Here is a 14,224-nt window from a genome sequence, read left to right on the forward strand (position 1 = left end):
GCATTACTGATAGAGGTACTAGGTTAGCAAAAAAGAAAACTTTTACATCAGTTAAGCAGCCCTGGTCTAAGCAATTAAACCTTGTAAACTTGAAAACTCCTCTAAGGACAACTTACCTTTGTCTATATGATAGAGATAGCTCTCTTGACTTAAGGCAGCCAATAGGTGCAGGACACTGGCGTAGATTCGGACCTTGTCATCACTGTTATCCTCACAAGTGTAATCTTCTATCACATTTAAAAGGCCTCGAACCAGGAACAGGACACCTTGTTCTGGGTGGTCCTGTATATAACAGTATAGTACAGGTCAGTGTTACCATCTACCTATCACACAATGTAAGTATGAATTCAAGTAGCAAAGAAGTCAAAAGCTTTCCATGGCTTACACCTGTAATACTGACCATACAATAACAGCTTATGTTCAGTCCAATGAATTCAAAGGACTCAGATTACAGTTTACCCCGTTGCAGAGATAGGATTCCATAATAATAGGGAATAGGAAAAATCAACTGTTCTTATTCTCACCAGGGCTGTGGAGTCGGAGTTGGAAAAAAATGTACCGACTCCAGCTTTAAAAAAAATCTTTAAAAAATGTAGAATTGAATTTTACAAGTTTTGCTCATGTATATATATTATGAGCAACATTCTAATAGGACACTGGCCCTATTACATAAGCGTGGTCGGGAAATATATCAGTAATAGGACACTGGTCCTATTACATAGGGGGGTCATGGAAAAGTTGTCGGTCACTATTTGGCAGTTTGTTTCTGAGCTGGAAGAGTCCATTGTGTGGGGGGGAGATCTGTGCTGTTCTGTTCCTGGATGCTGGATGACTGTATATGAGCAGCAGTGTAATATGAAGATATCCTGTGTAATATAGAGGAGGAGGAGAAGACATAAGTAGTGTAGCAGTAACCTCTGTCCTCAGTGTGGTGTTTTCTCTCTGGGAGAAGATTGTGTGTTTTTCTTCAGTGTTCTATGGCTGCAGCTGTGTGTGTGTGTGTGCGTGCTATTGCTGCTGTAGGCTGTGTGTGTGCTATGACTACAGCAGGCTGTGTGTGTGTGTGTGTGCTATGGCTGCAGCAGGCTATGTGTATGTGTGCTATGGCTGCAGCAAGTTGTGTGTGCTATGACTGCAGCGGGCGGTGTGTGTGCTATGACTGCAGCAGGCTCTGTGTGTGTGTGTGCGCACGCTATGGCTGCAGCAGGCTGTGTGTGTATGTGTGCTATGGCTGCAGCAAGCTGTGTGTGTGTGTGTGTGCACTATGGCTGCAGCAGGCTGTGTGGGTGTGTGTATGCTATGGCTGCAGCAGGCTGTCTGTGTGTGTGTGCTATTGCGTGCCCCCACAGTGACCTTCTATATCACTGTGAGACCTATCACTATGTGTGACCCCTCTCTATATCACTATGTGTGACCCCCTGTATATCACTATGGCTGACCTCTATATTAAAGCTATCTGGCATTGCTAGCAGTGTTTCTTTAAGATGGTGAATATTTAGTTAGAAACATAGAAGACTGTCAGCAGGAAAAGACCACCTGCTCCATCTAGTCTAGTTGTGAGTAGTTCAGGACATGGAGGCTGGAGACTGGCTGCATCCACTGCACACACAGGAGAAAAGCTGCTTTATATACAGTATTCCTTTATTCTCTCAGAAGTCGCCCCAGGATCATGTAGGACATTAGGGAGAAGCTGCTGAGCCAGTGTGATAAATAACTCCCCTGGTATCTGGCCATTTATGAAGGAGTTGGGAGTCGGTCCTGATAAAATTCAGGAGTAGGAGTTGCGGCTTACCGACTCCACAGCCCTGATTCTCACACATATACACAAAGCTCAGAGATACATTAGGTATCGACACTAGCTTAGTGGGGTATGGAAGGTTCACATGTCTTACAAGTAATAGGAAAGGGTCACTTTATTGATCAGGGTAGTCAGGCCCCAAGTAAAGTGATCAGTCATGTGAACTAACACAAAGTGACACTCACAGGAACAACCAGCAATGTGGAGAAGAAGTTGCTGAGGAATTCCAGGAGGAAGGCTTCAGAAGAGCGCATCTTCCCATCTATATTAATAGTCTTTGGCACCTCTGGAACGAGGCTGACAGCGGCTCTGAAGAAAGCATCAGCTGGAAACAGAAACAACAAGCATTATAAGATATGTGTGTCCACCGTGTGATCTATGTACAGTGTACGGTAATCATCAAATCCTACATGACAAAGTTTCCATTTATGAAGATGTAGTTAAAGGGGCAGTTCACCAAAAAAGAATTTCTTTTAAATCAACTGGTGTCAGAAAGTTCCAGAGATTTGTAATTTACTTCTATTAAACACAATCTCCAGCCTTTCAGTACTTATCAGCTGCTGTATATCATGCAGGAAGTGGTGTATTCTTTCAAGTCTGACACAGTGTTCTCTGCTGCCACCTCTATCCATGACAGGAACTGTCCAGAACAGAAGCAAATCCCCATAGAAAACTTCTGCTCTCCAGACTGGCGAGAATAAAACACTTCCAGCAGGACATACAGAAGCTGATAAGTACTGGAATACTTGAGATTTTTAATAAAAGTAAATTAAAAATCTCAGTCACTTTCTGGAACCAGTTGATTTAAAAGAAGATATTTTGGGGCGAACTACCCCTTTATATGCATAACCTGTTTAAATGTTCACAGTTGTTTCAAACTCCTTACCTCCATGTGATTCCCAACATTAAACCAGAAAACATCTCTAAAGTCTAGGCCACTACATGGCTCACTAGATCTTCCCTTCCCTGCAATCTGCTGCCTTCCGCATGTTGTTAGATTTAAAATGTCTCTAGTAACAGCTTCAGCAAGACAGTAAGATAATTCAAGGTTTCCCTTACAAGCTGGGGGACAAGTTAAGCTCGACAATTACATTAACTTCGGCATGACCTATCTACCATCGAATGTGTATGGGAGCCCCCCGAGACTCTCCAAACGACAGCTGTCAGGGAGGAAAGGATCAGGCATGTTCAACTGCAGCATGCTCAATCCTTTTGTTCTCATAGGAGATAAATGTCTCTGGCAGCACCTTGCTCCCCTCTCTTCATTTGAAATAAATGAACACTCAGACAAGCCAAAGATGTCAGGAGGAATAGTGGTCTCATTCCATCGACAGCTACTGAAAGTGTGTGGTCACCTTAAGGCCACCATTATAATTCTTGGAAAGCCGTCTCAGAATTTTTCCTTGTAATCTACTAAGATATTCAGTGATTCGAGAGCACGGATATGCATAATGGCTGTCAAGGGCTCTTTCCAGAAACAGATATTTAACATTTTTGGGGCTAATTCTCTTTGAAGAACATATTTAGCTGTTCTATGGCCTTGGATGAATTCATGCAATCTTAGCATGGAGCGCGTAATATTTCTCAGAAAAGTGTTGATGAGAGAGGTGAAGGGCCGGTGATCTATCAGCTGTCTCTGAAGTGCGGCCTGTAATCCTACGTGATGTATCAGACCCATGTGGTCTAGTCATTAATATTGCAAAGCACAAAAATAGAGCAAATGCCAAAAGGAGCTAAGCTTTCTGGCACAGAGTGGCATCCGCATGTTGCATAATTGAACAAGAAATTCCCCTGTTTGTTTTTAATGTTGATCACAGTGTAAACCGTGTCGCCGCAATGGCTATTTACATCCTGGTGGTCTAGGGGGGAGATTTATAGAAGGCTATAGACGCCTTTGAATGCATTTTTCTTCTTTGTACATAATAAAGTATAAAAACAATTTCCCATAGGTCTTTATTAAAACTTTTGCTTAGTTTTTATTCTGTAGCCCCCTTGTTGGGACATATACAGTAATGCAGGCTACTGTGTCCCGTTCAGAGTGAAGTCTGTGTTTCGCATTTGGCGCATGTTCTACCGCCTGGGAATTGCTTAGGACAGCCCAGGCCTTACTAACTATAACTTGATGCCTACAATACCTACAACTTGTCCTCTGAAAAACCCACCTCAAATAGCAAAATCCTTTTGTAGACAACCAATCCATGAATGCTGCTCTGTAAAGTTAAAGGGGTAATTCAAGATTAGGAAAAGCACAGCTACTTTCTTGCAAAAACAGCACCACTCCTTTCCTCAGGTTGTTTGTGGTATTACAATTCCTCTTCACATCTCCATTCACTTCAATGGAACTGAACCATACCCAAACTGAGGGAAGGAGAGGTGCAGTTTCTAAAAGAAAGCTGCCATGTTTTTCTAAGTCTAGATAACCCCTTTAATGCTGCCGATAAAAACGCTCCCTATATAAATAGCTTTACTAGCGGAAGGATTATAGTCACACAGATGGGGACTGATGTGCACAGAAAGCAAAGAAGCGTCATGTGAAAATATAAGTGATAAGAATATGTATGGGTGATGTGTCTGGTGAATATCTACAGGAGGGGGGTTATACACTCTGGAGAGAAATCTTATTACATCACTATCAATATATCACAGCTGTTACAAGAACGCTGAAAAGCGAAGACAGCGTGAACCTGACAAGTCACATCATAAGGAATTTAAGTTATGTATTCGGGGATCACACCCAGTCAGCATTAGGCTTCATGTCAATCAACAATACAATATCCAAACGGAGGATCTTAAATGCAAATAAGCATGGACAGGATTTCTTATGGCGGTCTTGTCAGCAAGGTTGGCCAACAACATGGGGGAGAATCACAACCAAGCCCTGGTGCCAAAGAGAGTCCAAACTCTCAAAAGACACCAGTATTATAAACACAACACAGTCAGTAGCGGCCTAGTTACTAGCGCTGAGCGGACCTGTCAAACTGTTTGCACTTGGCAAAGTTCTCTGAACCTGAGCACTCGGCGTTTGATTCCGTGCGGCAGCAGAAGTTGAAGTCAAGCGTTCTGGTTTGGAGAACGTTGCAGTACCTGAACAGTCTGGAAGGTTCGCTGAGCACTACTAGTTACAGATTTTGCATTGGGCCCAAGATTGCTAAATTACGCCACCAACATTACACTATGGCCATAAAGCTGACCACAAAGCTAATGTATGTGGTTCCCACAGCTTGGATACCATTGATAAGTTATTGACAGTGGGCAACTAGTCTTCATTTCCCCTGCAGAAAATAAAACATTGTCTGGTGCTTATAAAAAGTCATTGGGTATCCATATCATACACCAAAGTCTTGGCTACACGTCTGCTTTATTAGGTTTTTAAGAATGCAATACAAATCTCTGACACTAAGATTTATGATGAGTTACGGAGTGTAATGATTCTTCTGGAGTGAAACATGTAGGGCATAGATCTGCCCAGGTCACGCACCATTAGATCCTGGACGGGCAGGTGGAGGCCTCGCTTCACTACACCTCACTGCTCCAGCAGTCAGCCAGAAAAATGTTAAGCACTTTATGGAATGGATATAGCAGTAGTCATCCACAATGCATGAAAGAGCATATACTGTGCAAACACGGCAGTGACCAGTCCTATATGTAATAATGCTGCCTCTTATTTTCCTATGAACCATAAATGTACTTCATATTTACATGTTCAGCGGCTTATACAGATGGCAGATGAAGGCGTACTGTAACATCAGATCACGGATAGGAGATAAAACTTCATGAATATTCTGGCTGCATGATTATTGAGCCAACTAATAATCTCTGTAAATAAGCAGCAATCTAGTGGATGTGTAATACGGCCTATACAGTCCTGTCACAAACACCGACTACTGGTTCCGCGCATTGGTTTCTGATATATTGTGCACTCTCTCTCTTCTAGATTGTTGAGAGATTTCCATCTTGATGCTCTCACGTCTTCCTTCACAACCCATATCATTTTCTTTTATAATTTTATGTTGTTTTTTTTTTATATCTGAACTAGATTTCGCTGACTGAAAACAACTAAAACTTTCTGCAGTTGTATAATCCTTTCCATTTATATAACTGACAACTCCCTTGGGACTTGTGAGATCTGTGACCACTTTGGTTCTTTATCTGCAGACTAGTTAGCATTTTTCGACCTGAGCCAAAATTTAGGTTTAAGGAATGCAAATTACAAGGTGTTTCCATAATTCTTTCCCCAAGCAAGGGAATCCACATTTTGTTCCTCTACTTTTTCCGGAAAAACATATGCCATTGATTAGAAGAATTTACTTTCATGTGTTTCAGAGAGATTTCGCAAAGCCGAAATATTCAGCTATGGATAAGCAGTGTCTGTTGCTTTATTTTGGTGTCTCTTATTAGGGGATCTGGCCTGGATGTTGTGACTCCGAACTCTCCTAATCACCCTTCCTCTTTTTTTATGCTACAAACACCTTTAAACGCTTAAAAGAGGTTTTCCACTCAGAATTAAACTTTTATTATGTTGCTGTCCAGGTGCAGAACATAGCCTGTTTGTTATGTTCTTACTATACTAAGCGAGAGGGATCCAAAAAGTGAACCTTAAAAGGGAGCAGAAGACAGCTGAAGCCGCCTACTCCCCAACGCTCACTTCCTGTGAATCCACAGGAAGTATATCCCAATCATCGCATATGGGAGAAACCTGGAAGTGAGCACTGGGGAGCAGGAGGCCTCAGAGGTTTTTCCATGGACAAAGAGGTATCCCCCCCCCAAGAGCAAAAAAATGTAATGCTCCCAAATCTAGCTGGTCTTAGGGTACTATTACACAGGCCGATGGGGGCCCAATAATACCTGTAAACGAGCAGCGATCTGCTAGACCGTCGCTCGTTTACTGGGCCTATTACACGGCCCGATAATTGTTTAACAAGGGACGAAAATAGGTCAGAACCTATATCAACAATCAGCCGATGATCTTTGTCATTGGCTGATCGTTGTATTTTTTACATGGAGCGATAATCGTCCGAATCGGGCCGATTCAGCCGATTATCGTTCCGTGTAATAGTACCCTTAGTCCTTAGTCACCAAGCCCGCCCCCCTTCCAACAGCAGTCAGAGGAGCTCAGCGGGCGGCTGTGGTGGGCTCCAGGGGTGGGGGAGGTGGCTGCAGTTAGAGAGGGAGACAGTAAGTGCCATACATCAGTGGCCCTAACCCAGCCCAATGAAGTGACGAAGGACACGTAATCCCTGACGCGGAGGGTGAAGGCCAGGGGCAGAGAGCGGCGTCGCAGTGGACTCAGTTTTGGTGATTTTATGCATCCAGAGGGGGTGAGTGCACTTAGAAAACAGCAATTCATAATAAATTGATATTTGAAAGATGGAAAGCTATGGGTGGGCAATTTATTAATGCAAAAATTATTTTTGGGGGGGAATACCCCTTTAAGTATTTGGCCTAATTAAAAAATAAATGGAATTGGACAACTTTCTGCACACTATAAACATTTGTTTGCTTCAGTAATTCCTAATATATTGTCTTTAATAATACTGGTTCAATAGATGATCAGGCCAAGGGTTATACATTATAGAGTGCCCTCCCCATATTATATCCCATTAGGAGTGTTCATAGAGGACAGCAGGAAGTAACAGGAGGCAATGCCGCATCACACACTGGGGTAATAAACACACAACATCTGACTATGCAGTGTTTTTGTTCCTTTATAATAATTAGTTGGAAAAAAAATTGCTAGTCTGTAAAATCTTTTGTCCCAAGCAGCCCATAGCATCAGGTCTAAAACAAAGAAACCTGCTATAGTGGTGGACTTCCAAAACCCAGAGTCAGCTCCCTGCATCAGCTCATTTACACCAGCAGCTGGAAACTACTGGGGCGTGGAGAGCAAAATCCACCCGATAACCAGCGAGAGTCAGTAAAAATCACAGCCAGGCCACTCACCGCTACTCATTACATAACAGCTATTTTAGGATTAACTATACATTCTAGATCCGCACCTGTTATTACAGGAACTTTATAAAAGGTGCTATAAGCTTTACATATCCTCAACTTCACACACACTCACTGACAAAAATTGTTGTAATTTAATAAAACTTTATACATGTAAATGATTATATATATATATATATATATATATATATATATATATATATATATATATATATATATATATATATGCAGAGCCTTCATGTACCCACTGCTCTCAACACCTCCTAAGTTTAATTTAATACCCTGCTTTTCTCTGCCCAATGACGTGCCCCCTTTCAAAGTCTGTCTAGCAGTCAATGATCTCTTAGCAAGATTTACACTAACCCAAAGTAGCCTGTGAGGTTTTTTTTATAGGACAGCAGGGGAAGCACCTTTGCGCCCTCTTGTGGCAGAACCCAGTGTTTATTCCAACCACACCTGTAATAATTTTCATAACTAAAAGCCGAGTTTTGCAGCAATCCTAGAGCAGTGATCTCTAACCTGTGAGACTCCAGCTGGTGCAAAGCTACCACTCCTTAAGGCTGTCAGGGCTTGCTGGATGTTGTAGTTTCCGAACAGCTGAAGTCCCACAATTTGAGGACTATCACTCTAGAGGAATAGCGATTCCACTTTAGATACACAGAATGGTGTTGTATCTTTCAAGGACAGTGAACCATAGGAAGCAGCAGATTGTCCCCTGTGGGTATAAAAGCCTGAAATTGTTCTGTAGAGCCTGAGCTTAGTATGTGACCATATTGATTTCCTGAAATGGAATCATAGCAGAAATAACTTGAAAAGTAAAGGCGTGTTCTCATGTCACTGGCTCAAATAAAGTCATAAAATCTTATTATTGTGCTCCACATACTTATTCTGCTATATTCAGCTACCACTTACAATGGGAAAAGAACAAATTCAACACCATAGACTGATCTACTGCTGCTAAGGCTAGGTTCACACTGCGTTTTCAGCATCCGTTTAACGGATCCGTTTTTTTTAACGTCCAGAAAAATAGGGTCAGCAACGTTTTTTTGTCCGTTTTGGTCCGTCAAAAAAAACGGATCCGTTTTTTTTAATAATGGAAGTCAATGGAAAAACGGATGCACACAAATGAATCCGTTTTTTGCAATCCGTTTTTCATGCGTTTTTTGCAAAAAACGGATGCGTTAAACGGATGCTGAAAACGCAGTGTGAACCTAGCCTAAGTAACATTTTTACATAAGTTTCTCAATACACACTTTAAAGGGGGTGTCCGAGGAGCTATTGGACATTGTGTGCAGGTGTGGTATAGGCTGCCGGTGATGCTCACAGCATTCACCCTTGTGCTTCAGAAGGTATACTTTCCTGGACAGCCCCTTGAAGGTCACGTTCTGTTTCATAGCAAACCTTTTTAAGTAGAACTGCAAAGGATCCCACTACCACCACATAAAACTATCTCCCACGAAAGAAGCCACCAGCCCTGCTGCCAGGCTGAGGGCCCTATTCCACGGGACGATTATTGTTCGATCGTTAGATTATCGTAATTAAACGGCAACGATTAAACAACCAACGAAAAATCGTAGGTCGCTTGATATAATTTGGACTTATTCTTATTGTTGATTATTTGCAAATCATTTGCGCATCGTTCAGTGTAATAAGACGTCATTCGCAGTAGGGACAACAGGACGACCACAAGAGCAATCATAAGTAATGATCATGGTTCTATGTGACTGGATGGACAATTTCAGGTCATTCGCCATAGTGTTCGTTTGAAATCGTTTATCATCAAAAAATCGCTTCAAGGAATAGGACCCTAAGGCTCCTTGGCCACAGAACCCTTAAATAGGTTCAATTTTTACAATTCCACCTACCAATAGAGCAATGCAGCTGCATATAAATTGGCACCTGCCATATGTAGACATGTACGTCTCTACTTGAGCATACAAAGGGTTCACTCTCTTGACACCCTCTATAAGCCAGAGCAGACAACCATTACCTGCAGCGTGACCATTCCTTACACTCACCTTGGGAAAGGCACTGGTTTGCAAGAGCCACTTGGCCAGAATGCAGGTAAAGGTTGAGTCGGGTGAAGATGCTGGTCAGAGAAGGAATGGTGATAAAGCAGAAGGCAACACAAGCCTGGAGCAAAGGAAATATGACACAGAAGTTTATTATAATAAATTAATTTTACTTAATGTGACAATGAAAGCCTATACAGTACATTATAGGGCAGGGGCTCAGGACCACTAGAATAGCGCCCACTCTAGAGGACTCTGGTATCTAGGACTGGTCGCCCATTACTTGTGTTTCTCCGTCCATACACCCACCTGTACCTTACCTCCAGTGACTACATCCCCATCTAGACAACTGGTTGCCCTTTCAGTTCCTAGTCTTATGTATATGAATTACATTGCCATCAAAATATCATTAAAAATGTTCCTATTCCCTTCATCTGCATACTGCCATATTAGAATGACAATTTGTGCTCCAGAGCTGGTGTTCCTACTGGAAGTACTGAAGGGAAGCTGAAACCATATCATTCCTTTTGGAGGGTACAAAGCTCTTGCTTTGGCCCTGCAACCTGTATACTAGTATGCATAGACCCTTCCAGGCTCTGATCTTCCCTCCTGTGTATATATTAACCTACCCCTGCAAACAAGCATAAGGAACTCCGGCCTAGAGCTAGGAGAACCCACATAGTCCACATGCACAGTGGGATCTAGTCAATGCAAACTACTCCATGAATTTTACTGCAGGGTAAATACAATGGTATATACTATATATCAAAGCTAGCAATGCTGAAGTATCTGGACCACTGGCTGCTGATATTCTATAATGATGTTCATCCAGGGTATGGCAGAGATTATGGCTACATCACACCTACCCTGACGAATGAGGCTGTCTTTCTCGAATGATTTCCTTTCATCACTTTCTTGGTTTCCATGGCCAAATGGTTCACACTCTAATAAAGAGAATAATAAAATATGGGGACAAGTAAATAGAGATCTTTTTAGACTCTTAGAGTTTCTTTGGCTGGCAAAGATCCCCCCCCCATTTGTCTCTAACATAGATGAATATGCAATTTACTCCCTATGAAGAATAAAGGAAGAGGGCTGTCAGGACATACAGCAGCTGAAAGGTACTGGAAGAGAAGCAAATTACAAATCTCTGGCACCAGTTGAATTAAAAGAAAACTATTTTTTTTTTCGTTAACTACCCTTTTAAGACCCTAATCAATTGCTAGAATAAGCGAGAAGAAAGGTGCCCTAAATGCTCCCAGCTCTGTGCCATGTAACCCAATGTCTGTCTCAATTGTGAAGAGCGGGGAGAGAAGCTGCATGTTTTTTCCTGCTCATCTTACTAATCTATGACAAAAGTTTTTCTTAAAGTGACAACTACATTTTTATCCAGTAAGTTCTTTGGACTGGGGCGTTATAAGCCTCCACTGGTGGCATATCTAATCATAAGCTATTCCAGGAACTGCACATGTATATATACATACGTACACATACATATACATATACATACGTAGATGATGGTTAATGATGGTATGAAAATCTATCAAGCCATAATATAGTATACAGCTGGCTAAAATGAAGATAACAGCGGGGTGATATGAGTGCTGCGCGATATCCTCGGGGGTAATAAGTAATCTATAACATATACTGAGAGTTATGTTCTGCGTCACTGACACGTCCCCTTGTGAATACCACTCACATGAATTAACTGGACAAGAACCGGCTCCAGATTGCAGAACAGCGCTCTGGCCTCCACATAAAAACTCAGCTGCTGTTCAAAGTCACGCCCAAAGGAGACCTGGGGATTAAATAGAACGTCAGTGCCAAGTCTGGTGTAACTCGGACAGCATTAAAACCTATTTTCACTTTGATAGTAAAGAACGTCCACAAGGGAACAGAATGTATTCCTGCAGCTGGTACCATTAAAATAGAATATGGAAGAAGGTTTTAATCAGTGCTGAAATGGCCGCCACAAAGAGGCTCCTAAATGACTGTATCCCCTAGTATTCCCTTGTTCTAAAGTCTCACTAATTCTCAATAAGACCCTATTATAATACAACAATAGGAAATTATAAGAGACCGTCACTAGTAGTAGCCTTGCTGGTAGATTGTAAAACACAGCGCCACCTACTGACCTGCTGTGGAACTGCAGCTTATCAAATAAACGTCTGACATACACATGTACTGGCCTTGTATTACATAGACGGCAAGCCCACTTGACAATAATCAGTGATTCTATAATCTAGCATGCATATCTTTTCAGGACACACGGACATCTTTATTTAATGCCCAAAAATCAATCTTGAAGATTGGGTGTAAACTGTAGCTGCATTGCAACTTCAAAGTATTAGTCTTTCATGCACATGATGCATTAAAGTGCCCGTTACTTTTGACCTGTTTAAGGGTGCCTTTACATAGACAGATCTCAGAGATTTTTGAAGCCAAAGCCAGGAATGGATTTAAAAATAGGAGAAACCTCAGTCTTTCCTTTATGACCTGTTCTCTGTTTATAGTCTGTTCCTGGCTTTGGCTTCAAAGATCTGTCTGATAAATCTCTCCGTGTAAAAGCACCCTTAGAGAAGGGTAAAAAGTTTTGACTGGTCAGGGTCCATGACTTACAGATCAATACGGGCATTTGTATTGAGTCGGTTGTGAAACGCTTGGTTGGGGTTTAAATGCCCACTTTGCCAATTAAAGCTTTTAAATTCTTTTCTTAAAGTTAAAGTGTTCGATTAAAGGAGTTTACCCCCTTCAAACCTTGAACGGAAGTATAAACTATGCCTACCATCCTTATGAATCCATTTATGAGGTGAGCTAGTGTCCTCTTCTCATCCTCCAGGGTCAGAGCACTGCACAAATAGAACATATATCTTTATCATAATTGTACCAAACAAGAAAATAAAAAGACAACACGTTTCTGTCTCTGGGCCCTTACGGCCAACTGCACTGTATGTATGTATGTGTATAGCCCATAGGACGACTGGCACAGGTTACTAATGGGAATAGTTTTGGTAAGACTAGAAGTCCTTCTCAGGGTTGAATTGGTATTGCAGCATAGCACCTGGCCACGCAGTACCATACCTTTATGTGTATGTGTGCTGCCCACAAGGGTTTTAATTTTTCCTAAATAGACATAAAATGACTTTGAATGTAACATGTATCAATGTAATGAATGTACCGTAACCAGTATCATTGTAATGGATGTAACCAGTATCAGTGTAATAAATGTAACCAGTATCAGTGTAATAAATGTAACCAGTATCAGTGTAATGAATGTAACCAGTATCAGTGTAATGAATGTAACCAGTATCAGTGTAATCGATGTAACCAGTATCATTGTAATGAATCTAACCAGTATCAGCGTAATGGATGTAACTAGTATCATTGTAATGAATCTAACCAGTATCAGTGTAATGAATGTAACCAGTATCAGTGTAATGAATGTAACCAGTATCAGTGTAATGAATGTAACCAGTATCAGTGTAATGAATGTAACCAGTATCAGTGTAATGAATGTAACCAGTATCAGTGTAATGAATGTAACCAGTATCAGTGTAATGAATGTAACCAGTATCAGTGTAATGAATGTAACCAGTATCAGTGTAATGAATGTAACCAGTATCAGTGTAATGAATGTAACCAGTATCAGTGTAATGAATGTTACCAGTATCAATGTAATGAATCTAACCAGTATCAGCGTAATGGATGTAACCCATATCAGTGTAATGAATGTAACCCATATCAGTGTAATGAATGTTACCAGTATCATTGTAATGAATGTAACCAGTATCAGTGTAATGAATGTAACCCGTATCAGTGTAATGAATGTAACCAGTATGAGTGTAATGAATGTAACCAGTATCAATGTAATGAATGTAACCAGTATCAGAATAATGAATGTATTACACAGCAATGTACATAAGAAGGAAAGCCTTACTTTACAGAGTCGTGCATGGTCTTACAAACATGGAGGAGAGCATTCAGAATGACTGGATCCTTGGTCCCCTCTTGCTGATGTCTAGTGGGGAAAAGAGAATGCATTAGAAACATTAGTGATGTACAATATCCAACTAGATGAATCTACGCTGCTGAAAGAAACACATCCAGTCACATAATTTACTTCTATTAAGAAATCTCAAGTCTTCCACTACTTATCAGCTGCTGTATGTTCTGCAGGAAGCGGTGTATTCTTTCCAATCTGACACAGTGCTCTCTGGTGCCACCTCTATCCATGTCAGGAACCGTCCAGAGCAGTAGCAAATCCCTATAGAAAACCTCTCCTGCTCTCCAGACAGGAAAGAATACAGCACTTCCTGCAGGACATACAGCAGCTGATAAGTACTGGAAAACAAGAGATTTCTTTTTTTTTATAGAAGTAAATTACAAATCTCTGGCACTTTTTGGCACCAGTTGATTTAAAAAAAATTTTTTAACTACCCTTTTAAAAATGTCAACCAAGAATCCT

The 14,224-nt window shown here is 41.3% G+C and overlaps 1 protein-coding gene across 2 annotated transcripts in view; it reads right to left on the reverse strand.

Annotated features, from left to right (window-relative positions):
- Positions 1-14,224, reverse strand: part of VPS35L (VPS35 endosomal protein sorting factor like) — a 48,480-nt gene that overhangs the window by 8,082 nt on the left and 26,174 nt on the right. For both annotated transcript variants that reach the window (XM_069981973.1, XM_069981974.1), the window contains exons 22-28: positions 13,697-13,777; positions 12,545-12,608; positions 11,459-11,557; positions 10,626-10,703; positions 9,766-9,880; positions 1,984-2,123; positions 117-282 (exon numbers count right to left, since the gene is read on the reverse strand). In XM_069981973.1, coding sequence (XP_069838074.1) covers positions 117-282; positions 1,984-2,123; positions 9,766-9,880; positions 10,626-10,703; positions 11,459-11,557; positions 12,545-12,608; positions 13,697-13,777 — 743 coding nt within the window. The remainder of the gene's footprint in view (positions 1-116; positions 283-1,983; positions 2,124-9,765; positions 9,881-10,625; positions 10,704-11,458; positions 11,558-12,544; positions 12,609-13,696; positions 13,778-14,224) is intronic.

The sequence above is a fragment of the Dendropsophus ebraccatus genome, chromosome 9, assembly GCF_027789765.1.
Source record: "Dendropsophus ebraccatus isolate aDenEbr1 chromosome 9, aDenEbr1.pat, whole genome shotgun sequence".
NCBI lineage: Eukaryota > Metazoa > Chordata > Amphibia > Anura > Hylidae > Dendropsophus > Dendropsophus ebraccatus.